General features: G+C 40.8%; 3 protein-coding genes across 29 annotated transcripts in view; 2 read left to right on the top strand and 1 right to left on the bottom strand.

Annotated features, from left to right (window-relative positions):
- The window catches only part of LOC102080865 (zinc finger protein 850), a 62,728-nt gene extending 58,896 nt beyond the window's left edge, over nucleotides 1-3,832 (top strand). For 21 of the 27 annotated variants that reach the window (XM_025900276.1, XM_025900271.1, XM_025900274.1 and 18 more), the window contains one exon: nucleotides 2,437-3,832. In XM_025900276.1, the coding sequence (XP_025756061.1) occupies nucleotides 2,437-3,607 (1,171 nt within the window). In that variant the 3' untranslated portion in view covers nucleotides 3,608-3,832. Of the gene's footprint in view, nucleotides 1-1,544; nucleotides 1,720-2,063 lie in introns of those variants that run through there. The other 6 variants (XM_025900273.1, XM_025900272.1, XM_025900284.1 and 3 more) reach the window with 6 other exon arrangements.
- LOC109195563 (tripartite motif-containing protein 16) overlaps nucleotides 1-24,891 on the bottom strand; it is a 1,176,058-nt gene that overhangs the window by 425,789 nt on the left and 725,378 nt on the right. The window lies entirely within an intron of this gene.
- LOC112842971 (uncharacterized protein K02A2.6-like) lies at nucleotides 17,008-23,652 on the top strand. The gene is made up of 2 exons (XM_025900667.1): nucleotides 17,008-20,748; nucleotides 23,621-23,652. Exons 1-2 carry the CDS (start codon nucleotides 17,256-17,258, stop codon nucleotides 23,650-23,652), a joined length of 3,525 nt encoding a protein of 1,174 aa, XP_025756452.1. The 5' UTR covers nucleotides 17,008-17,255.

Here is a 24,891-nt window from a genome sequence, read left to right as displayed (position 1 = left end):
CCTGCTAACTGGTACCAAACGGAGAGAGCATATAACCCCAGTTTTAGCTTCTTTACACTGGCTTCCTGTCTCCTACAGGATCCAATTTAAAGTTATACTTTTTGTTTATAAGTCACTTAATGCCCGAGCCCCTCCTTACCTGTCTGAGCTCCTCTCTGCCTATGCTCCAGGAAAAACCATGAGGTCTAGCTCAAAATTAATGCTGTCCATCCCACGGACTAATCTCAAATCCCGTGGTGATAGATCCTTCTCTGTGGCAGGTCCCAGACTTTGGAACGGTCTCCCCTTAAATATTAGATCTGCACAAACACTTGAGCAATTTAAATCATTACTAAAGACACATTTTTATGCCCTGGCTTTTAACACACTATGATCCAAGCAGTTTGGTTTTATTTGAATTAGTTTTAGTTATTGTTTTAATTCTTTCATTGTCCTATTATTGTTTTTTTACAACAACAACAACAACAAACTTTATTTATATAGCACATTTAAAAACCAGTGGTGTTCCAAAGTGCTTAACATTCAAAAGGGTGAGATGAAATAACAGGGAGAATGAGGACTATGGTAAGGTACCAAAACGAGCTGGCAGGTTGAATGGCATTAAAACACACAAGGCAAAAGAATTGCATATAAAAGCATAAAAGAAAGCAAAACAAAATGTGAAGGATAAAACAGTCAGTCTTTATTGTTATTATTGTATTACATTGTTACTTTTTATTGCCATTTTTATATTGTTAAGCACTTTCTGCAGCATCGGCTGTTTGAAATGTGCTATATAAATAAATTTTGACCTTGACCTTGACCTTGACTCCTCCAAATGCGGCCGACAAATGTGTCCTTCATTTCCAGGTTTGAAGGATGGGTCGGGTGTATCCTTCGCTGCCCAACCTATCCCAAGATTCATAGCGCGGCCCAGCCAATTCCAGTTTCCAACAATGACGGCAGCTACTTAGTTTTACTATTACCTTTATTACTCTTTCTAAAGCTCAATAAGGATAAAACTGAAATCCTCCTTATTGGCACCAAATCCAACATTTTGAAGGCAAACCACTTCTCACTCACTATCGATAACTCCACGGTTTTCCCTTCTCCTCAAGTTAAAAGCTTTGGTGCCATCCTAGACAGTTCACTTTCCTATAAATCTCACATCAATAATCTCACCCGTTCTGCCTATTTCCATCTACGCAACATTAACAGATTTCGTCCTTCTCTTTTCACCTGGTCTACATCCATTCTTGCCCAGTCTTGTTACCTCCCGCATTGACTACTGCAACTCTCTCTTGCATGGTCTCCCCCAAAAATCCCTCCATATGATTCAACTGGTTCAGAACTCTGCTGCTCGCATTATCACCAGAACTCTCTCCTACCAGCACATCACCCCTGTTCTTCAGGAACTTCACTGGCTCCCAGTGAAATTCCGGATAATCTACAAGTTTCTTCTGCTCACCTTCAAGGCCATTCATAACCTCGCACCTCCTTACCTTTCTGACCTGTTAAGCACTACCTTTTCTGTCCGCTCACTTCAATGTTCTTCTTCTATCCTGCTTTCTGTGCCTTCCTTCCGCCTCACCACGATGGGAAGCAGAGCTTTTTAAAGAGAGAGTCTGTTTTCCGAAACCAAACCGGCAGCTTTTTCCACAGAAGAGGGACCTGAAAGCTGAAGGCTCTACCTCCCATTCTCCCCAACTTTCAGGCAATGAATGGTTAATCTAAAGAATAAATAAATAAATCCTGCAGTGAGTGTCCTGTAAAGTTTTTGACTAATTTTAAATAAACTTTTAAATGTTTTGTGCACTTTGATAACAAAATTTAAGAGATACCACTTTGTGCTTTTGTTTGGTTATATGTCTTTATTTTCTCATCGTAGATGGTCTGTTTATATTATTTGTAGAATTTGTAAATGAGCAGCCAAAATGGTTTTCACTGAAGCAGTAAAACGGATTCTCCCCACAACATGCCTTCATAGGTATATCTAAGCAATATGCTTACCATGTGGAGGCCTGCTAATGGTTAAGCTTACCTTGTAATTTCTCAAATGTATGTTTTTTGATCTGTTCCTTCAGATTTTCCACAACATGACTGTAAGGACGAGGATGGGCTCACAAATCAGCAGGTCTGTAACCAGGAGAAGAACTCCAGTCTACACCAGAAGGATCCTTCACAGATTAAAGAGGAACAGGAGGAACTCCGTACCACTCAAGAGGAAAAACCGCTTGTTCTAAAGCAGGAGACTGCAACTTTTCCTGCTCGTGAAGCAAGTAACCACAGTGAACCAGAACCAAGCAGTGACCAGCTCCTTTCTCACAACTCTCCTGTCACAGATCAGGATGAAATCAAGGATGGTAACTCACACAGAAATGAGTCGGAGCAAATCGTATCAGGCCTGACAGTTCAAAATTGCAAGACCGCACATTTATGTAGCACCTGTGGGAAAAGATTCACTCAGAAGGGTCAGTTGAAGAGTCACATGCGAATTCACACAGGTGAGAAGCCACATTTATGTAGCACCTGTGGCAAAAGATTTACTCAGAGGGGTCAGTTGAAGAGTCACATGCGAATTCACACAGGTGAGAAGCCACATTTATGTAGCACCTGTGGCAAAAGATTTACTCAGGGGGGTCAGTTGAAGAGTCACATGCAAATTCACACAGGTGAGAAGCCACATTCTTGTAGCGCCTGTGGCAAAAGATTTACTCAGGGGGGTCAGTTGAAGAGTCACATGCAAATTCACACAGGTGAGAAGCCACATTCTTGTAGCGCCTGTGGGAAAAGATTTACTCAGAAGAGTCAGTTGAAGAGTCACATGCGAATTCACACAGGTGAGAAGCCACATTCTTGTAGCACCTGTGGGAAAAGGTTTAGTTTGAAACAAATTTTGAATAGGCACATGCGAATTCACACAGGTGAGAAGCCACATTCTTGTAGCACCTGTGGCAAAAGATTCACTCAGAAGGGTCACTTGAAGAGTCACATGCGAATTCACGCAGGTGAGAAGCCACATTGTTGTTGCACCTGTGGGAAAAGATTCACTCAGAAGGGTCAGTTGCGGAGTCACATGCGAATTCACACAGGTGAGAAGCCACATTCTTGTAGCACCTGTGGGAAAAGATTTAGTATGAAACATATTTTGAATAGGCACATGCGAATTCACACAGGTGAGAAGCCACATTGCTGTAGTACTTGTGGGAAAAGATTTCATGTAAAATCAAATTTGAAAACACACATGCAAATTCACACAGGTGAGAAGCCACATTCTTGTAGCACCTGTGGGAAAAGATTTAGTTTGAAACAAATTTTGAATAGGCACATGCGAATTCACACAGGTGAGAAGCCACATTGCTGTAGTACTTGTGGGAAAAGATTTCATGTAAAATCAAATTTGAAAACACACATGCAAATTCACACAGGTGAGAAGCCACATTCTTGTAGCACCTGTGGGAAAAGATTTAGTTTGAAACAAATTTTGAATAGGCACATGCGAATTCACACAGGTGAGAAGCCACATTCTTGTCGCACCTGTGGGAAACAGTTTAGTCTGAAACAAATTTTAAATATGCACATGCGAATTCACACAGGTGAGAAACACATTGTTGCCGCACCTGTGTGAAACATTTTAGTTCTCCAGTACAGTTGAAAATGCAATTAGGAAAACATGCTAAGTTTCATTCTTAGAAAATGGTGATGGTAGGACACATAAACAGTGTTTGGATCATTGAAAACTGAAAATTTCAAAAGGCTTTCGGAAGCTCAGTTTCTGTTTTGACACATGGACAAGACAAACAGTTTGTCTTGCAGCATAAAATGTGTGCACCTTTATCACCTTTTTCTGACGTCATTGTTTTATAGTTTATAGGCTTTGTCTTTGCTGAAGTTTCTTCATTTTCTTTGGCATGGCCTCGACAGTGCTTGAGATATTTTTAGTGTCATGATGTAAAAAGAACTATTTCTCCAAAACACACTCGGTAATATCTGTTGAAAAAACAACTACACGTGTGAGGTAGCCTTTATTGAAATCATTTTTTTTTTTTTTTTTTTTTTGTCTGAAGTTCACAGTTTGAAGGTGTTTAAAGCAGAAGACAGTTGACTAACTTTGCAATGTTTGCTAACTTTTGCTAACTACACTGCCAGAACTCCTGTTGGGATTTTTTAAATGAAATTTATACACTGGATTGACATTAATGGGAAGTGCTTTGTAGATGGAAAGGGAATATTTTAGGGAATGATGACAATGTTGACAAGTTGATCCATGTTCTCGTATTGTTTGTGACCCAGATTTTTAGGTCATTTATTATTTATATTTATAACATAACTTACACTACTTTTATGTGAACACCTGGTGATACCCAGCTGTTGTTTTGAGATATAATAATATGGACTAATGTGTAATTTTAACAGTGTTGTGTTCCATTTTGACAGGAAATGAATCCAGTTTAAGATTGTAGATTATTCATTTTAAAGATAAAATATGGATAATTATATAATAAAGGAGGAGGAGCTGGTGACTCATCTCCCATAAAGGAGCTCAGAAGTGCCCCGGGAGTCTTCATCTTTATTTATCTTTGTTGGCTTTTGGCCTCCATGTGCTTATGGCGAACACCCTAGAAAGCTTTGCTTTCTTTTAAGTTGTTTTTAATCTTGTATGTTCAATAAAACTGTTGGCATCAAATTTTACATCATCTCCTGTAGATTTTGTGTTTTGGTTTAAATTGTGTTCCAAAAGCCTGAATCGACATCTTTCCGGCCTGAAGAAATTCTGCAAAGCCTTTCAAATATGCGACTCCACAATCCTGCTGCTCTTTGAAAAACTAACAGTGCTTCCAAACGAGCTGTTAAACAGGGCTTTGTGTGATCTGCCTTTTAATGAAGCAACTGGTCAGGAAGATTCAACACATTCAAGGGGCTTCATCATTCTAACTTCCTTGATTCTCGTCCTCACTTTCCAGGTCCTCAACCATACTCCATCACTGTCTCCTGAAGTTGTGTGTTTCAGAACAAAAGTGGAGCACATAATAGAAACATTGAACACACACCTCCCCTGTCTGCCAAGAGCATGTCTAAGACCTTCCTTTTCCATACCACCATCAGTGACGTGAAGACAGATTGTTCAAACAAATCTGCAATTGTATTTTCGGATTAAGTTAGCCAATTAAACATTACAGTGGACTTAATTAATAATTAATAGATCTTCCAAGATGGCAGCTTTGACCAAGATGGCAACAGCATGTCTCCTTGTTGAATGTCTGCTTTGACTTTGTGGGGTATTTTTTTGGTTTTTTACTATTTTAAATGGATTTTGGTTTCTTCCAACAAGCTTTTTAAAGAGTATTTCAAATTATTCTGTCAGTTATTGGAAAGTGGCCTATTTATTGGGACCTCTGCTACTACCAGAAGTTGTCTGCACCACCCCAGGGCCTGTGCTGCTAGAAAAAGCTCATCTGCATTACATCGGGCCCTGTGCTGTTGATTGAAGCCCTCTATACCACATTGGTGCATGTGCTAGCAGAAGCCCTCTACTAGCAAGCCACCAGGACCTGAGCTTCTGGCTGGAGCCTTACTTGCCATCCTAGGTCTGTGCAGCCTATTTAATTCAGCAGCAACAATCATTGTGTGTTTTGGATAATGGCTTTTTTAATAACTTTACTTTGCTTATTGGTTGTGGGGCACTTTGGGACACTCAATTTTTCTAAGACGAGCACATTTACCAGTGTCCTCATTCTGCGAGACATGGTCCCCAGATCTACATGTGTCACTGCTGCTGTACATCCTGTACAATTTCCAATGTATTTGGAACAGGACATGAATTTATCATTTGATCTGATTGATTACAAAATTAATTATGAAAAATTCTGATTTGTTTCAACATTTCACAAGTCAAAATCAATAAGTAATGTTACAAAGCAGAGACTTCTGTTGTCTTACTACTGCTCTTATCTGGTAATGTGCAACCTAACCCAGGCCCTGAGCTGCAATGTAGTCAGACACCATCTGAATTTAAATCCTCACCTGGGCTGAAGATAGTTCATCGTAATGTGCACAGTTTGTTACCCAAGATGGATATGATCAAGATTTGGGTTCAATCAGCAGATGCAGATATTGTCCTCATTTCTGAAACTTGGTTGTCTAAATATATATCTGATGAACATATTAGCATGGCTGGATACAATATCTATAGTACCGATAGGCTTAAGAAAGATGGTGGTGTTGCTGCTTATGTTAAGTCAAAATTTGATGCTACAATAGTTCTATCAGAATCCATTTGCAAACAATTGGAATTTCTGGCTCTGAATGTGAATATTGCAAAGGGTCTTTGCAGAACAGTTGCTTGTTGCTATCGACCTCCTCCTGCCTCCACAGAAGCTCTGCGTTCTTTAAACCTTTTGCTGTCCAGACTAAATTATGATGAGCTTGTTTTAGCTGGTGACTTTAACTGGGATTGGCTCAAAACTGTTTCAGATGATTTTAAATCTTTCTGTGATACTATCAATCTGGATAGCGTAGTGGTAAGACTACACACCTTCGGAGCGGGAGTCACAAGTTCGATTCCCACCCGGTATCCAGTAAGGGTCCTGGCTAGATCCCTCATGCTAAAAACAAAGCCCTGGAATGGCGCGGCTATGTCTGCAGCCTGTCTGCAGCTCGGACACAAGAGTTTCACTACATGTTGTACTCTGTATAATTGTGTATGTGACAAATGAAGGTTGTTTGTTGTTTGTTTAATCTTACCCAGCTGGTCAATTTACCCACTTGGCCGGATCTCAAAAGCCCTGAAAAGTCTACCTTGATTGACTTGATTTTGACAAATGTTCCTCATAAATTTTCATCCTTGGGTGTCTTTTGTAATGACTTAAGTGACCACTGTGTTGTTGCTGTTATTAGAAATACTAAGGTGCCCAAGTCACAACATGGTATTGTTTTTAAAAGAACTCTTAAACATTTTAATGAACAAGCATTTTATCATGATTTGTGTCAATGGAAAATTGTACTTAGTAGTTAGTATAATCTTTTAATGATACAAGTTTACTTATGGTAGAATACTGCACGTAATCATTTGTGTTTAGAAGTATATAGTTGATGGCATATTGAAAGAATGTCTCATCCTAGGAGGTCTGTGTAGCATGAAGAGGGGGGTGCGTTCACTCCTCTTCAGAGTGCTCTGGCTTTCACACCCACACCCACATCCTAGGAGCATGGGAAAGGGAATACCTTCTTTTATTGTTTTACGGTAGGATAAACGTAGCTATGTCAGTTTTAGTCTAAGTGCCTTTTTTACATTTAGATGAACTGTTGGATTTTCCAGACCAGCAGGTTTAGGGAAGTCTTCACGGGGTCACCCACTGGTGTATATAATAAAGAGCAGGACAATGGGAGAGGGGACTCTTGGAGCCCTCGCTTCCATGCGAGCGCTCTGAGAGCTCCCCTTGCTTGCAAGTGAATTCTGCAGTGTGTGTGTCTCCACTCTCTGACTCTCAGCTGAAGAAGTGTTATTCAGAATAAATCTCTTGACAATTTGTCAAACTATGACTGGAGGAAAATAGGATTGATCCCTGATGTAGAATTAGTATGGGCATTCTTTAGGGATGGGTTTATGCAAATTGTGAATAAACATGCTCCATTAAGGAGATATAGGATAAAAGGTCGTGAAAACCCCTGGTTCTCCCCAGAGCTGGCAGATATCATTCATGAGCGTAACCTGGCTTGGGCCAAAGCTAGGAAAACAGTCTCCCCCCCGATTGGCTTCTTTTCAGACAACTAAGAAACAAATGTGCTTCCTCTATTAAAAAAGCTAAATCAGAATATTATCTGTCTGTCACCACTGAGAACCTAAATAATCCACAGAAGTTCTGGAAAATCATTAAATCTCTTTCAGTGAGTAAAAGCTCCCATGCTCTACCCACCTATGTTTTTAAGGATTCTGTTCCTGTTTATGATAGGAAGGAGATAATGAATTGCTTTAACAAGCACTTTATATCTTCTGGCTCTTTGTTTGACTCTCTGAACCCAGTCTCTGTAAAATCTGGCACAAACCTTCCGGTGTATACTGGTCAGCCATTTAACTTTGTTCCTTTCTCTGTGCAGGAGGTCTGGAAAGCTCTTAAAGTGTTAGATCATAGAAAATCTCCAGGGCAAGACTTAGTAGATCCTTACTTCTTAAAAATGGAGGCTGATTATGTGACAGAGCCTCTTACAACACTTTTCAACCTCCCACTGGATACGAACGAAATTCCCTCAGTATGGAAATCAGCTTTTGTTGTTCCTCTATTACAAGGGGGCGACCCAGCAGTGTTAACTAATTACAGACCAATATCTAATCTGTCTGTGCTGGCCAAAGTTCTTAAAGCTCTTGTGTGTGAGCAGTTAAAGGAGTTTTTACACACCAATGCCATTTTATCTGAATATCAATCAGGCTTTAGGAAAAATCACAGTACTATCACTGCTGCAGTGAGAGTGGTAAATGATATTACTATTGCACTTGAGAAGAAACAACACTGTGCATCCCTTTTTATTGATTTGTCAAAAGCATTTGACACTGTTGATCATTGTATTTTAAAACTTAGACTCTTCCAGTCAGGACTCTCTGAGAGAGCAGAGGCATGGTTCTCAAACTACCTCAGTAATAGGTCTCAATCTGACGGTCTATGTTCTGACTTTGTTACAGTACACAACGGAGTGCCACAGGGTTCTGTATTAGGTTCCCTTCTATTTTCATTTACATAAACAATCTTGGTCTAAATGTGCCAGATGCAAACTTGCACTTCTATGCTGATGATACAGTTATTTACAGCTGTGGTTCAACTCTTGTCCAAGCCACTGACTCCTTGAAGAAAGCCTTTTTTGCTGTCCAGCACTCATTACTTCAGCTTGAACTTGTTCTCAGTGCAGACAAAACAAAGCTCATGTTGTTTTCTAAATACAGGAAATGGGCCCAAACAATCTTATCAGTAACCACTCTCGAAGGTAATAAAATAGAGTTGGTTCACACTTATAAATATCTGGGAATCTTGATTGATGACTTGCTCACTTTCAAACCACATGTAGAGAATCTTGTGAAAAATCAGAAGTTAAAACTGAGATTTTATTTTCAAAATAAGTTGTGTTTTTCTTTTAATACAAAGAAGTGGCTTGTCGCTGCAACATTTTTGCCTGTGCTGGATTATGGGGATATTCTATATATTGTCATGTATTAAATATATATTTTTAATGCTTATTTGCTGATTATATTGTTTTATATATAAGAGAGGCCCAACTCTTAGTACAGGCTGTGCCAAAAGTACTGACAGGAAACTGCATGCTTTTGCAGAGCACAGGAGCAGAAAGTGAAACTAAGTAGAGTGTTTGATCAAAACTTAAAGTGTGTGTGGCATCTATATAAATAACCTGGCTTCCTGTTTTTGGCTTGAGACCTCGGCTGGCGTGTCTGTGAGCCTGCTCGTCTCCATATTCTGGAATATGTAAAATTAAAGATCATTTTTAAGTTACTTTTTAACCACTTTGAGCTGTGTCTTTCTTGGCCGAAAAGAATACAAAGAACCGAATTTAATACTTGGTGCCAGTGACCCGGATTCTTTTGCGGCTGAGGGGACTAATTCGGAGCTTAAGGTACGATCTGATATGAGGCGGACAACAGACCGGTATAAAAGATTTAAAGGTAGGCACAAGCCTGTTCAAAGAAACAGCAAAATTGTGCATATTGGATGAATTAATAAATTATTTGTCCGCTGAGTGGATGACTATGACCGTCAAATTGGCTCAGTAGTAGTGAAATTAAACTAAATTATAAAATCTGTTAAGTAGATTTCAGGTGACATGTCCATGATAATTTTGGGTAATTTGGGATGAATAAAAGTAAAGTTTGGGGATATTTGATGAAAGCTCATTGTTGTTAATACTGGGGTGGATTTTTAATTGCTGTGACGTATGTTTGAAGTTGGTGTATTATGTGTGTGTTACGTCAGCCATGAAAAGAGATTAGATTAGGACATTTGGTCAGGGAATGTTATTCCCACATTGATTATAGGGTGGGACCCGAGCATCAGATAATAAACTGGCGGTTAGAGTCCACAGTGATGCTTCTAGAATTATTTAAATTACTTAGGATGGGAACGGCGATTCCTAGGAGCGTGGTTGCTCAGCGTGTGACAACGACTCTTGACCACGGACGCGTGGTCAAGCCTGGCGGCGTCCAGATTAGTCCGGGTGGTACCCGCGGGACTTCGGAAACCCATTAAAAACCAAGTGGTCATTGACCACTTCCTTACCGCGCTTTTTGACCGACAGGGGCGGGGCCCCGGGCGCGACCATTCAACGTGACTGACAGGTGACCTTTAAGTAAAGCTTCAGACGCCAATGGGATATTGAGACGTTTTGTTAAGTGGAGGTCTCTGTCAAGTCGCGGGAAGCGCTTATAAATTAACATAGGGGCTAGAATTTTGACCGCTATCGGAGAGGGCGTTCCCGAAGCGGGGTGATTGACCAGCAGGGTGGGCGAACCTGAGCCTTAGAGGCTTTTAAAGTAGTTGAAAACTTAGGTGTACCGGTACTAAGGTTTTGAGGATGAAGTGAAGATGTGATATGGTAATGGAAATAATTTATCTTGGCAGTCAAAATTGTTATTTGGTTGAATGATTAAAGGTGCACATTGTGTTGAGAGAAAAGAGTGTGTGTGTGTGTGTGTGTGTGTGTGTGTGTGTGTGTGTGTGTGTGTGTGTGTGTGAGTGAGTGAGACGACGAAGTTCAAGGAACTGTGTAAAATGCTGATGAAAGTATTGTGTGAATGATGCTACAAAACTGAGCTGAAAGAATGGTGATATGTGTGGAAAAGTGTTAACTGTACCAAAAGAGCTCTGCTAAGCACGCTGAAGATTTTGATGTGAATGCTGGCAAATGCAAAGAGCTTAGTATATTTAAGTGTGTGTGCGTGTATTAAGGGTGCATTCTTTTTAGATCAACACTTAGCCGAGTGACAGAAGGTTTATAGACTGTAAATATAAAATAAGAGTTCGCTTAGGTTGTAAAAGCAGATGACAATTCAGTGAGAGAAAAAGTGTGTGCGTAGGCAAACTGCAGTGTGTGTGTGTCTGGCAGGAAGTGAAGCAGGAAACTGTGAGCTTGTGACGTTGCAACATGAAAACAGAGGAATTAGAGACTTGAGTGTATTAAGACATAGGAATGAAAATGATATTAATTAAATGTCTTAGTGTGTCAATACAGGTGGACTCTTCTCAACTTGAAAACATGAGTACAGCGGCAAAATGATAGATTAACAGAATTGGGATGAAAACAGGCCAGGCTTTGGCCTAAAATTTGACAGCTTCACCTCTCATTCTGTCCTTATCCTGAGAAGAAGCTTAAAGGACAGTTAATCTCCTGATGAAGACAGAAGACAGACAGAGCAACACCGTGTACTTGAAAAATTAACAGCAGGCAAAAAGACAGTGCAACGGACCTATAACACTGACGACTCCAGCAGTAGCATGTAAGAACATGCACTCTGAACTAAAAATGAAGTTGAACAGTGGGATAAAGAATTGTGTGAAAGCACTGGACAGCACTGGACACTGAATTTCATATTTGCCATGCTGGGAGTAATCCTTGAAGAAAAGACTGAAAAGATCAAGAGAGAAGCAATGGAGAGAAGAAACAGCTGATTTGGGCCTATGTTGATCTGTGAGGCCACACAGGAAACTGAGAACAGGGACGAGGATCAGTAGTGAGAGGTGAACCTAGACGTGATACAGTGAAAGTATATGGGAAAATTGGATTGAAAGTTGAGACTGAACTCATGGAGGTTTAGGAATGTCCACCACATCACAACAAAGAGGTAAAAGAAGAAAAAGACAGAGAAAAATAAATAAATGAACTAAAAATTATATATTATATATACACATATACAAATTGTTACATGTGAAATTACTTTTGGATAGAAGCAGAAGTGAGACAGTTTGAATCCACAGCTCAGTGCAAAGATGCATGAATTAAACCTGATTATAAAAATACATATGCAATGAAGAAGCAGCTTACACTCAATTAATATGAACACATAACATAAACGCCATGAAGAACATGCTTACATTCATGAATGTGAATACGTGACATAAATGCTAGATTCAACATACTTAAAGCTTGAAGTGAGGAATAACTCAGGAAAGTTCCATAGCAATAGAGTGACTTTGGTGAAAATGAAAAAGTGATTAAAAGCTTAAAGTAGTTTTAAAATAGTGAATTGAAACTGCTCTTGTGCCGATTGAGCAAAAGAAGTGACTACGGTAAAAATAAAAATAATTTAATCATGTGGTAATGTTTAAATATGCATTTCTCTTGTCACGGCAACTTCTTGAGATATGACTCAGTATGCAAATTAGCTGAAACGAGTGGTGACAAAGAAGCTTCCTGTCTGGCAGTGTGTCTGAGGCTTTCAATGAAGGAAACATAGCAGTGCCTGAGAAGAATTACTTGGTGAAATATATAATGGTAAAATACAGGATAATTAAATAAAGTGGTCAGGTCCGTCCAGAAGTGCAGATTTGGACCAGAAATTTATAATTTAGTGATGACACATTGTTATAACAGGTTTATATCTTATGCTAAATCTAAGTATGTTAAAGTCTTTAAAGGGGAATATTACTGTTGTGCAAACTGTGTGGCTTTTAACAAGATTTTTTGTGTATTTACAAGGTGAAATTATGTCAGTTGACCTCGGATTGTCAGGACGCTGAAGAATCTGAGGCCAACCACTGAGATATGATGTGGGGAAAATGAACAGAGGGAGTGATTTTAAGTCTGATTTCAGACTATGTAAGTATTAATTAAACCAAGAGTAGGGCAAAAATCGTTTGTGGCCCTGAAGTTCTAATCCCAATAACATATCGATAGATTAATAATAATGGGGTTTGGGGTTGTTGTTTTAGTGATGGGTTGATTCTGACAGTTAGGTTTGGGTTGTTTTCTTATTTTAATAGAGGGAGTTTTATTAAACATGGACATGTCTAAGAGGGGCCCATTATTTTTGTAACAGTGCACTTAGAGAAAACCTGTCAGGTGATTATGTTTTGTGTTTTGATGAGCTAATAATCAGCTCTCTTTTTCTCATTTTTGTTCTAAGCAGGCCTGCACGATTGAATTAACAGCGCTGTAAAAAATTTTCGGGAGAGCAAGTATAAGGTGAGCTTTTCCAGATTACAATGGGCTGAGGAGAAGCCATCTGTGGGAACCTGGCTGGTTCCTGTCTAAAAGGATTGTCACGTGTCAATCCAGACCAAAATTGATAGACAATTGTTTTTTCTTTTGAGTGAATGTGTGTGACTGAACTGTGATGAACTGACGACGTGGACCAAAGGTTTGACTGACCTGACACTGAGACAAAGACGGGACAAAAGTTAAGATGAATAAACGTTGACAAACAATTAACCACGCCGGCAAGAGAAAAGGGGATGCTTTGCTTTGCTTTGTTTTGCTTTTGGCACGAGGAGAGGAGAGACCAGAGGGGAAGAGTGTAGTTTCACATGAGTGTGGAGCGGTAGACTTAATCTTTTGGCTGCTAATTTGGGGTTGCTAATGTTTGCTTTAGGAAAATTTTGTTTTATTGACTGGGCTTAGAATATGGTACTACATTATATTGTTGGGAAAATGCCAAATGCTAAAAAGGAGAAAATTTTTGATATAACTCATGTTACTATTAACAAATATAGGCCACTGTAGAAGTCAATTAAATTTTATAGAGGAAAATAACTACAACCAAAGTAATATTTATGAGTCACATAGGGGATTGCTAGACTTTTCATATAAAATGCAGTTATAGAACAACAATCACTTGTCTAAGTGACTAAGGTTTTTTCCTTTAAAACAGTAAATTATTAAGAGAGCTGGTACTGGAGGAAGCAAAGTAATGAAAGCATATATATTTTGGTTAAGTCTGATAAAGTAAAATCAAAATGTACCATTACATTAAGAGGAGCAAAATGAAATCAAAATATGGAAATTGTGTATGAGGAACATGACGGATAACTGTTATGTCTTAAGTTTTGTTATAACACAGATTGCATTACAAGGGTGAAAATTGAGTTTTAAAAATGAAGTTAATGTTAACACATAGGTTTTGTTTCGAGGCAGCTCTGAATGGAGCCAGGAGTTTAAAAGATTTAACATGATGATTAAACTGTTTTTATTCCTGAACACAGGTTTGGAGGTCCGGAGGAAGTGTACTTGAGAGGAGAATTGCTGAGGGTTTTTAGAGAAATAATATGACTAACCTTTTTTCTTTTAAGTTTCTTAAGAGGTGGTGGAGTATTTTCAGTTTCAGGAGCGGGTCTTTAGCTTATCTGACACATAGAATGTGTCAAGGAGGGGTGATTGTGGGTTTAATATGAAATAAGGGGCTTTGTGATCATGTTATGACTTTCTGGGTGTTTGATAATTTAGCTATGATAAAACTTACTCATAAGTAATTGCTTTTATGCTTAAACTTAATTGATTGAAAATGTTTGTTTTCTCTTTGATCTTTTAGTAGAATAAGCGGTTATAATGATTTTCTTACACATGGGCATTCATACACATGAAGAGATGATCTATTGTGAAAGGTGACAGGGTGCAGTAAAAGGTCAATGAAAATGCTTGCAGAGACAGATAACATGTACTGTGACTTGTAGGTCAGAGTTAAGGCACATTTTGCTTGGAAACCTTCGCACTTGCAGAGCAACAGTTTTTTGTACAGGATGTTCATGATCAGATAAGAGAAGAAGAGAGCGAGCAACAGGAAACACCTGGAGGGAAGACGGTGAAAGCGGCTCTTTAAGTGTGTTAAAGGTTGTCAAAAGTGTCGCTTACACAAATAAATAAAATTGAAGATTAAATACATATAAAGGATAGAGCCCGGAACATGATAGGTTGAACCAACTTTGAATAATTAAGAGGACAAATGATGAATATAGTAGATTATTGAGGCGTAGCAGAGAGAGGTGTTTTGTTTTCTGACTTTACAGGAGAAGGTTCCAGAACCACAGTGAAACCACGGAGGGGTTGGCGAGACTCCAGGGAGCACCGGACCGAACGGAACCACCAGAAAGGGGCACCCAAAAGAAGCACAGAGAATCGCACAGTTCCAGAAAATTTGTTGTTTAGGAGATTAAAAGCTTGTTAAGGTTAAATGTGACCATAAAAATAATAAAGAGTAATGATAGGGACTTTAGTAATAGTTTGCAGGATTTCTATGTTATGTAAATTGCCCAAAGAATTGTTAAAGAGGAAACAGGTTAACTTTATAGAGGCTGTTTCCCAGGAGTGACAGAAGTAATGTAGGCCCTTTTACCAGGAAAAGTTAATTATATCTGTATGGATTCTACCGTGAGCAGTGAGGGAAGTCAGAAGTGGGCTTAAACTGGGATTCTACTTAAAAAGGGGGTAATACTTAAGGGAGGACAGTTCACAGCCCGGCGCCAACGTGAGGTGCTGTCTAAGAGCTTGATGTTTGTTATTTTTTTTCTATTATTGTCACATGAAAGTATAACTTAATGGGATAAATTAGGAATTATGTCGTCTTTTAAAAAAGACGAAAAGGGGGTGAACTGTCATGTATTAAATATATATTTTTAATGCTTATTTGCTGATTATATTGTTTTATATATAAGAGAGGCTCAACTCTTAGTACAGTCTGTGCCAAAAGTACTGACAGGAAACTGCATGCTTTTGCAGAGCACAGGAGCAGAAAGTGAAACTAAGTAGAGTGTTTGATCGAAACTTAAAGTGTGTGTGACGTCTATATAAATAACCTGGCTTCCTGTTTTTGGCTTGAGACCTCGGCTGGCGTGTCTGTGAGCCTGCTCGTCTCCATATTCCGGAATATGTAAAATTAAAGATCATTTTTAAGTTAGACCACTTTGAGCTGTGTCTTTCTTGGCCGTAAAGAATACAAAGAACCAAATTTAATAATATGAATGCTTCTGCTCAGTGTCTTCGAATGGTTGTTACTGTGTATCATGCTTCTCTGAGGTTCATCACTAACCGTAAATCTCAGACTCACCACTGTGAGTTATACTTTCAGGTAGGATGGCCTGCTTTGGCAAGTGGAAGGAACTCTCATTTATACAGTTTTATATATAAGGCAATACTTGGGTTGCTGCCTTCTTATATATGTTCCCTGCTTGCAATGAAACATGCTGGTCAGTATTCTCTTCATCCGCATGGTTACTTGTTGCTTTCTGTTCCATTTGTCCGAACTGAATTTGGTAAAAGAGCTTTTGTCCATTTAGCACCCTTGGCTTGGAACAAATTGCAGACGAATGGAAAATGACTGAATTCATTTCATTAAGTGCTTTTAAATCTAAACTACGAATCCTTGAGGCCAAGTCCATAACATGCAACTGTTTCAATTAGATTGATTGTCATTTTAACTGATTTTTATTGAATTTTCTTTTATTTATTTTTTGCATGTGTGTTGTTGCTGCCTGTGTTTAATTAAGTAATTTCTGTAACTGTGAGACACTTGCTGCTGCCTATCCTATGCATGTCTTTGGACTGTGGGAGGAAGCCGGAGTACCCGGGAAGAACCCACGCAAACATGGGGAGAACATGCAAACTCCACACAGAAAGACCCTGGCCTGTTGGTGGAATTGAACTCAGGACCAGCTTGCTTTGAGGCAACAGTGCTAACCACCGTGCCACTGTGCTGCCCAGGTTACATCTTAAAGAATCTATTTTCTTACTGAAAGATTTGGAAAATTGCCAGACCAGAATGTTTTGCACACCTTATAGCTTCAAAAAAAAGAAAAATCCTAAATTCTTGTTTAACACAATTAAGACTGTTGTTTCTCCCGATGCTCCTCATGCACCAGTTTACTCAGTGTCTGATTGTAATGAGTTTTTGAATTATTTTACAAATAAGGCTATCAGGTCAAATATCTCTTCATCCCCTAATTTTTAGTCCTCCTTTACTCCTGTTACATTACAGGTCTGTTGATTTTTTGGATCTCACCTCTGCCTTTGACACTGTACTGTAGATCACATTATCACTGTGGTGTAATCTATATTGATGTACATGCATGCGCCACTAGGCGGCAGTACTTACCCTCTAGACAGGAAATGTGTGGTATGTAAGCAGCACGAGAGACGCTAAAATAAAAGATGGTTGTTGCTCCACGGTAACGCTTGAGCGAGAGTTTATTCAAGAGCCCAACACAACATGGTGTCAGAAGTGCACTCGCTCTAAGCGGTGAACTGAGAAAAACTGAAAAGAAAGTCAGCTTGGCGATCGGCTAGCGACAAACATGACGGAGCAAGCAGCGGCTCTACCGGCGGCAGCGGCGACACCTGGCCCGGTTATGGCAGCTCCACCAGCGGCTACTTTCACCATCAAGCCACCGGAACCGTTCGACTTCGCAAAGCCCCAGGAATGGGAGAAGTGGATCAGACGTTTCGAGCGTTTTAGAATGGCAAGTAATCTGAACAGCTCAACAGATGCTAACCAAGTGAACACATTAGTTTACTGCATGGGGGACGAGGCTGACGACGTGCTAAGGGGACTTGACCTAACAGACGGGCAGCGCCAGCAGTACGATGCAGTCAGAAACGCATTTGATAGACATTTTGTCCCCAGAAAGAATGTGATCTATGAAAGAGCAAAGTTTAATAAGCGAGTACAACAGCCAGCAGAAACAGTTGACTCCTTCATAACAGCTCTATATGCTCTCGCTGAAAACTGTGAATATGGTGAACTTCACGATGAACTTTTGAGGGATAGGCTCGTTGTGGGTCTTAAAGATTCATCGCTGTCGGAGAGAATGCAGCTCAACAAAGATTTGACCCTAGCTAAAGCTATCACAATGGCGAGACAATCTGAGGAAATAAAAAGACAGCAAACTGACCTAAGAGGTGAAAGCAGCACTGGCAAGACAGCAGTGGATGCCGTGCATGTCAGAAAATCACAGCCAAATAAATTCAGAAGCAGAGACCAAAAGCAGTTCAAGCCACATAAACCACAAATAACAAGACAAGAGAATAAAACCTGTTCTAAATGTGGGAAAGCACCGATGCACCCAGCAGCACAGTGCCCAGCCAAAAATGCAGAATGCCACAACTGTGGGAAACGTGGACACTACGGGAGAGTTTGTAGGTCTACAACTGTGCATGAGGTGGCAGACAGTGCAGATGGACTTTTCCTAGGTGAACTAGATTCAGGAGAAGACCCGTGGCTTGCTAACATCTGCGTGAGAGGCAAAAGCATGACATTTAAATTAGACTCGGGGGCAGATGTCACAGCTATCTCAGAGGAGACATTCAAAGACATTAAGCAGCCAAGTGAACATTTGCAAAAAGCTAAAAAGCCACTGTATGGACCAGGAGGTGCAGCACTGAGCGTACTTGGGTCTATAAAGGAGGACATTTCCTACAGTGACAGGAGCACTACAGAGACAATCTATGTAGTCAGAAATCTGCGTGTAGCTCTCTTAAGCAGGACAGCTTCTGTGAGACTGAAACTAATTGCCCGAATGGACAATGTTGACCTTGAGACAGTGAAGAAAGTGTACCCGAAACTATGTAATGGGCTCGGGCTTGTTCAAAAACCGTACACGATTAAGCTGAAGCCCGACGCTAAACCTTATTCACTGAAAGTGCCTAGGCGTGTTCCACTGCCACTACTGGGCAAAGTCAAAACAGAGCTGGAGAGGATGGAACAGTTGGGAGTAATCAGTCGTGTGGAAGAGCCCACAGACTGGTGTTGCGGCATGGTCGTAGCCCCTAAAAAGGACAGAGAGAATGTCCGCATCTGTGTGGACATGACACCATTGAATGAGTCTGTGTGTCGTGAAAGATACATCCTCCCCTCTGTAGACCAAACACTAGGCATGCTCACAGGTGCGCAGTATTTCTCCAAGCTTGATGCTAACATGGGCTTTTGGCAAATACCGCTGTCCAAAGAATCTGCTCTCCTCACCACATTTATTACGCCATTTGGTAGATACCATTTCAATCGTTTGCCATTTGGTATTTCCAGTGCACCAGAGCATTTCCAAAACATGATGGTGACGGAAGTGACAGCCGGCCTCACGGGAGTCGTGTGCCACATGGACGACATCCTGGTCTGGGGATCCACGAAAGAGGAGCACGACATGAGACTCCACGCTGTCCTCGACCGTGCAGAGAAGGCGGGCGTCACCCTGAACATGTCAAAATGTGAGTTTGGCAAAAGAGCAGTGAAATTCTTAGGATTCATTGTGTCATCCGAAGGCATGAGTCCTGACCCTGACAAAACTAGTGCGGTGCAGAATATGAAAGAGCCAAGCACCGTGAGTGAGCTTAGAAGCTTCTTAGGAATGGTGAATCAGTTGGGGAAATTCATCCCAAACCTCTCCGAAAAAGACAAACCACTGAGAGACTTGCTTTCAACTAAAAACATGTGGTACTGGGGGCATGAGCAACAAAATGCATTTAGCAGTTTAAAAGAAGAACTGTCATCCGCTCCAGTACTGCAACTTTACGACCCAAACAAACCCCAAAAGATCTCAGCAGATGCCTCTTCATACGGGTTGGGGGCAGTTTTGCTACAGAAAGACAGTGACGTGTGGTCACCAGTCGCGTATGCCTCACGATCATTGACACCCACAGAGCAGCGCTATGCTCAGCTGGAAAAAGAAGCGCTGGCGCTCACCTGGGCCTGTGAAAGATTCAGTGACTTTATTTTGGGGCTGCACTTTGAGCTTGAGACCGACCATAAGCCACTCGTGAGCCTACTTGGAGGGCAGGCCTTGGATTTGCTTCCACCGCGGATACAGAGATTCCGCATGCGCCTAATGAGGTATTCTTACACTATAAGGCACATTCCAGGCAAAAGCCTCACCACAGCCGACACGCTGTCACGGTTACCGCTGACACACAGTGTGATTTCCAGAGACAATGATCTTATGGAGGACACTGATATTTACGTTGACGCAGTGCTGGAGGGCCTTCCTACTAGCAGCAAATACCTTGCAGATCTCCGTGAGCAGCTACAGTCTGACGGCGTCTGTTCCCAAGTCATGAAGTTCTGTGCAGAGGGCTGGCCTGACAGGAACCAGCTGCAGGGTGTAGTAAAACACTACTGGTCGGAAAGAGCAGTTTTGAGCGTTCACAATGGACTACTATTGCGAGGCACAAGGTTGGTCATACCTGCAAACATGCGAAATGCAGTTTTGGACAAAATACACGAGGGTCACCAAGGGGTAGTTAAGTGTCGAGAACGCGCCCGACAAGCAGTGTGGTGGCCAGGCTTAAGTAATCAGATCAGTGAACTTGTCCTTAAGTGCAGGCTTTGCATACAGGAGAGAGTTAATGTGAGGGAACCTCTTATGCCCACACGTTTACCTGAAAGGCCATGGCAGAATTTAGGAGCTGATTTGTTCACGCTAAAAGACAAAAACTATCTGTTGGTAGTAGATTATTTCTCGAGATATGTCGAGATTGCTCAACTCAGCCCGACTCGTTCAGCCAATGTGATTGTGCATTTAAAGTCAATATTTGCACGCCATGGAATACCTGAAACATTGATTACTGATAATGGCCCACAATTTGCATGTCAAGAGATGAAAGACTTTGCAAAGGACTACTGTTTTGAGCATGTCACCAGTAGTCCCAGGTACCCGCAGAGCAACGGCGAGGCGGAGAGAGGTGTCCAGACCATCAAAAATCTCCTCAAAAAAGCCAGCGATCCATACAAGGCATTGCTGGCATACAGAACAACAGCACTGGCGAATGGCTACAGCCCGGCTCAACTTCTCATGGGGCGTAGGCTTCGTACTACTTTACCAGTGCTTCCTGAAATCTTGGAGCCATGTCTGCCTGATTTTCAGCAGATTTGTCGTTCTGAGAGAGAGAAAAGGCTGAGACAAACCGAATGTTTTAACAAAAGACATAGAACAAGAGAACTGGATAAATTGTTGCCAGGGCAACCAGTCTGGATCACGGATGCAAAAGCACAAGGCACAGTGACATCAGTCCACCCGACTCCACGATCGTACATCATCAGTGGACCCCAAGGGACGATCAGAAGGAACCGCAGTCATCTTGTGCCAATCCCACAAACAGAGACTCAAACCGAGGCAAAACAGATCCAGTCCACCCCTATAGAGACTGTTTCTGAGCCAAGCGCACCCCATACTCCAGGTGTGGTTAGAACCCGGTCTGGTAGGGAAGTGATCAAACCAAAAAGACTTGATCTGTGAAGCTAATTGTTTGGAAAGGGAAAAGTTGTATTTTGAAATGCTAAGTTTTGTTTTTGAGAATGGCGTGTTCAAAAGGGAAAACGGTTTGACATGTGTTACAAGAGAAAAGAAAGTGTTTATGAAAATACCGAGTTTATATTTCCTGAAATGCTGGAGTATGTCTGTATTGAAAAAAAAATAGTATACAGTTATGTTTTGTTTGAAGAGCAAAAGAATGTACCAGCCTAACTTCAGTAAGGGGGATGTGGTGTAATCTATATTGATGTACATGCATGCGCCACTAGGCGGCAGTACTTACCCTCTAGACAGGAAATGTGTGGTATGTAAGCAGCACGAGAGACGCTAAAATAAAAGATGGTTGTTGCTCCACGGTAACGCTTGAGCGAGAGTTTATTCAAGAGCTCAACACAACAATCACAATAAACAGGCTCAAGAACTTGTTTGGGATTGCTGGTGTTGTTTTAAAATGGTTCATGTCATATTTATCTGAAAGATCTTTAACTGTTCGTATAAATCAAGTGTCCAAATCAACAGTTCTGGCTTGTGGGGTTCCTCATGGATCTATCTTGGGTCCAATTCTCTCTTGCTTTATATATTCCCCCTAGGCCAAATTATTAGGTAGTGGTGCAACGGATCACGGTTGATCCGAAATCCGAACCGATCCCACTCCACAGTTCGGTACGCACGTGATCCGAAGATTCGAAAAAGAAAAAAAAAGGATGTGTATTTTGCGTGTGGTGGGTCTGTCAAGCGGTAGTTATGGCCAGCGCTAGCGGTCCAAGTGGTGGAGCAGAGGAGTTTGCGGCATTTAACAGCCCTTTGCTGCCCAATCCGACCGGGCTAAAGCTATTACAAAACCTATTGGGGTGTTTAGCTGCAGACGGGAGGCCGTATTCCGTTGTGCAAAACAAGGGGTTTAAACTATGATGAAAGTGCTTGAGCCACGCTATGATATCTCGTTGCGTGTCCACTTCAGTGTGACAAGATCGTTCCAAGCATGTATGAGCAGGAAAAGTTTAAAGTTATGGCTGAACTGTCCCAGGCATCTTCTGTTGCCCTAACTACAAATGGGTGGAGCTCCAGGGCAACGGAAAGCCACGTGACCGCTCGTTATATCACAGCGGAGTGGTAGATACAAAGCCCTGTACTGCCCTATAGATTACATTAGATTAGATGAAATTTTATTTATCCCTCGGGTGGGTTCCTCCGGGAAATTCAGTTTCCAGTAGCACAGTACCGACAGAAGTTGCAGAATGTGAGCAGAAATATACCATATATACACATATATAAATACAGAGTATACAAAAGGGATAAATAGAATAAATAGGAATAAGAATACAAGGGAACGGCACATTTCAAGTATTGTGAGTCTATTACACCGTTGGATATTAACAAAAACTATTGCACAGTGAAAAGGCACTACAGCTTACTTGTCCCCCCCCCCCTCCTTTGTCCCCGTTTCCCCTCCCTCTCCCCTCCAGCGAGGAGTTAAACAGTTTAATGGCGTGTGGGACAAAGGACTTTTTAACTCTGCTGGTCCTTGACTTTGGGAGAAGCAACCTCTCACTGAACAGACTCCTCTGGTTGTTTATGGCTGTGTGCAGAGGATGCAGAGGATGCCCAGAATGGTCCATAATGTCCATATTGCACCTTAATTTGTTTTCGTATAAGTGTGTGGAATGAGTCTTTAGTTGAATGTTTTTTAATAGGCAAAAAATACTTAAATAAGTAAATGCCGAGTCGAATTTTTGTCTTTTTTTTCTGTTTTTGCTGATCTGAAAATTGATCCGATCCGTGACTTAAAACCGTGATCCGATCCGAACCGTGAAATTTTTGATCCGTTGCACCACTATTATTAGGTGCTACAATAATCTCTCCTACCATCTCTATGCTGATGACATTCAGTTATACTGATTTTTCAAAGTTTCTGAGTTTTATAAATTGTCTAGTTTAAGTAATTGCCTGACAGAAATCAAGCAATGGTTAAATGACAACTTCCTCCAGCTAAATTGATAAAACAGAAACTTTAATTATTGCTCCCGACCATATGTTTTCAGAAATTAGGCAGCATATCAGGTTCTTAGACCCTTCTCTTAAATCAAGGGTTTCTTAGAAATCTCAGTGTCATATTTGACAGTTCGATGTCACATGAGCAACATTCCAAACGGCTGGTCCAGAACGGGTTTTATCCTCTAAGGAATATTTCAAAACTCAGACTAATTATGTCAAAGGCTGAAGTTGAGATGATTATTCATGCTTTTATTTCTTCCCGTTTGGATTATTGCAAAGGTCTTTTTACTTGTTTTAACAATTCAGCTTTAAATTGTCTTCAGACTGTGCAGAATGCTGCAGCAAGACTCTTAACAGGCACCAAAGGAAGATCACATAACACTCCAGTTTTGACCTCCCTTCAAAATTTTTGTTCTAACCTTTAGGGCCCTACATGGTCAAGCTCCCCGGTATATAACTGTGCCCAAATTCAGGGGAACGATGCTCTCAAGGATCCTACCTTCCTGCATCACATATGTAGGATCCTTTGACGGCCGGGTAGGATGGAAGTGAGCAGCTGTGAAACTGGACGTCCTTCTAGCCATTGTTCAAGTCCACCCTTACTTCAGTGTTTTCCCGGTCACTAGCACCACAGTGCGAAAACTTTAAAATGGACCCAGAAAGGCTGCTCCGGGGTTTTTTTGTACATTTTTAATTTTCGAGGAGCTAGAAAAACTTGATCGTCGGCATGTTTTGTACCTTAGGCTCATCAGAGACAATCCTGTTCAGGTAAAATAATTTTCTTTAATCTACACACGTGTGGGAATTACTTAGCTAATTTCACTGACTGAATGATCGCTGGTCATTCGTAAACATTTACTGTATTATATAAAATATATAAACTAAATGTCTTTGAAACTTATAGAATCTAATCTTTTGGTCTCTTTTTTTACAAAGCACTTTATCAAACTGTTGTCTGCTACAGAGTTACAAGTATTGTACTAGTAGTAATATAGCATCCACCATCTCCTGCTTGCATATTTCTGAAAACATCTTAGTGGTGTTGCAGCCGTCGATTGAGCTACCTTTTGTGTAGTTTGCAATATTTGCCTTTATTTATCTGAAACTGAAGTTTCATGTTCCTTAAGTACATCTGCCCTGTTGAACTTATTATCGGAAATAAATATTTAAATCAAAACAAGCTGCTGATTATTTTACATTTCAATTGTGAGCAACGGCACATTTAAATCTTACAAATATAGTTATTTGGCTTATATCGTGATATATATCGTTATCGCCTGAAATTAAAAAAACATATCGTGATATGAAAAAATCTTATATCGCCCAGCTCTAATATGAGGTGATGAAGATGTTCTGCCATACTGATCAGCAGATTATCTGTTATCTCTTTTGTGGATGTGGATGAATGTTAAGGACATGACACAGTCTCAGCTGCAGCAGAAAGGACTGAGAGGCAGAGAGAGCTGGAGGTGAGTCGACAAAACATCCAGCAGAGAATCCAGGACAGAGAGAAAGATGTGAAGCTGCTTCAACAGGAGGTGGAGGCCATCAATCAGTCTGCTGATCAAACAGTGGAGCACAGTGAGAAGATCTTCACTGAGCTGATCCATCTCATCCAGAAAAGAAGCTCTGATGTGAAGCAGCAGATCAGATCCCAGCAGGAAACTGAAGTGAGTCGAGTCAAAGAGCTTGAGGA

This window comes from Oreochromis niloticus, linkage group LG18 (genome assembly GCF_001858045.2).
Source record: "Oreochromis niloticus isolate F11D_XX linkage group LG18, O_niloticus_UMD_NMBU, whole genome shotgun sequence".
Lineage (NCBI taxonomy): Eukaryota > Metazoa > Chordata > Actinopteri > Cichliformes > Cichlidae > Oreochromis > Oreochromis niloticus.
This window is presented reverse-complemented; position numbering and strand designations above follow the sequence as displayed.

What these genes read in the sequence shown, in the direction of transcription:
- LOC112842971 (XM_025900667.1), top strand. Translation starts at nt 17,256, where the DNA reads ATGACGGAGCAAGCAGCGGCTCTACCGGCGGCAGCGGCGACACCTGGC. An exon ending in GGCTCAACTTCTCATGGGGC is followed by an intron (nt 20,749 to 23,620) that starts GTAGGCTTCGTA and finishes TCTAACCTTTAG; the next exon opens with GGCCCTACATGGTCAAGCTC.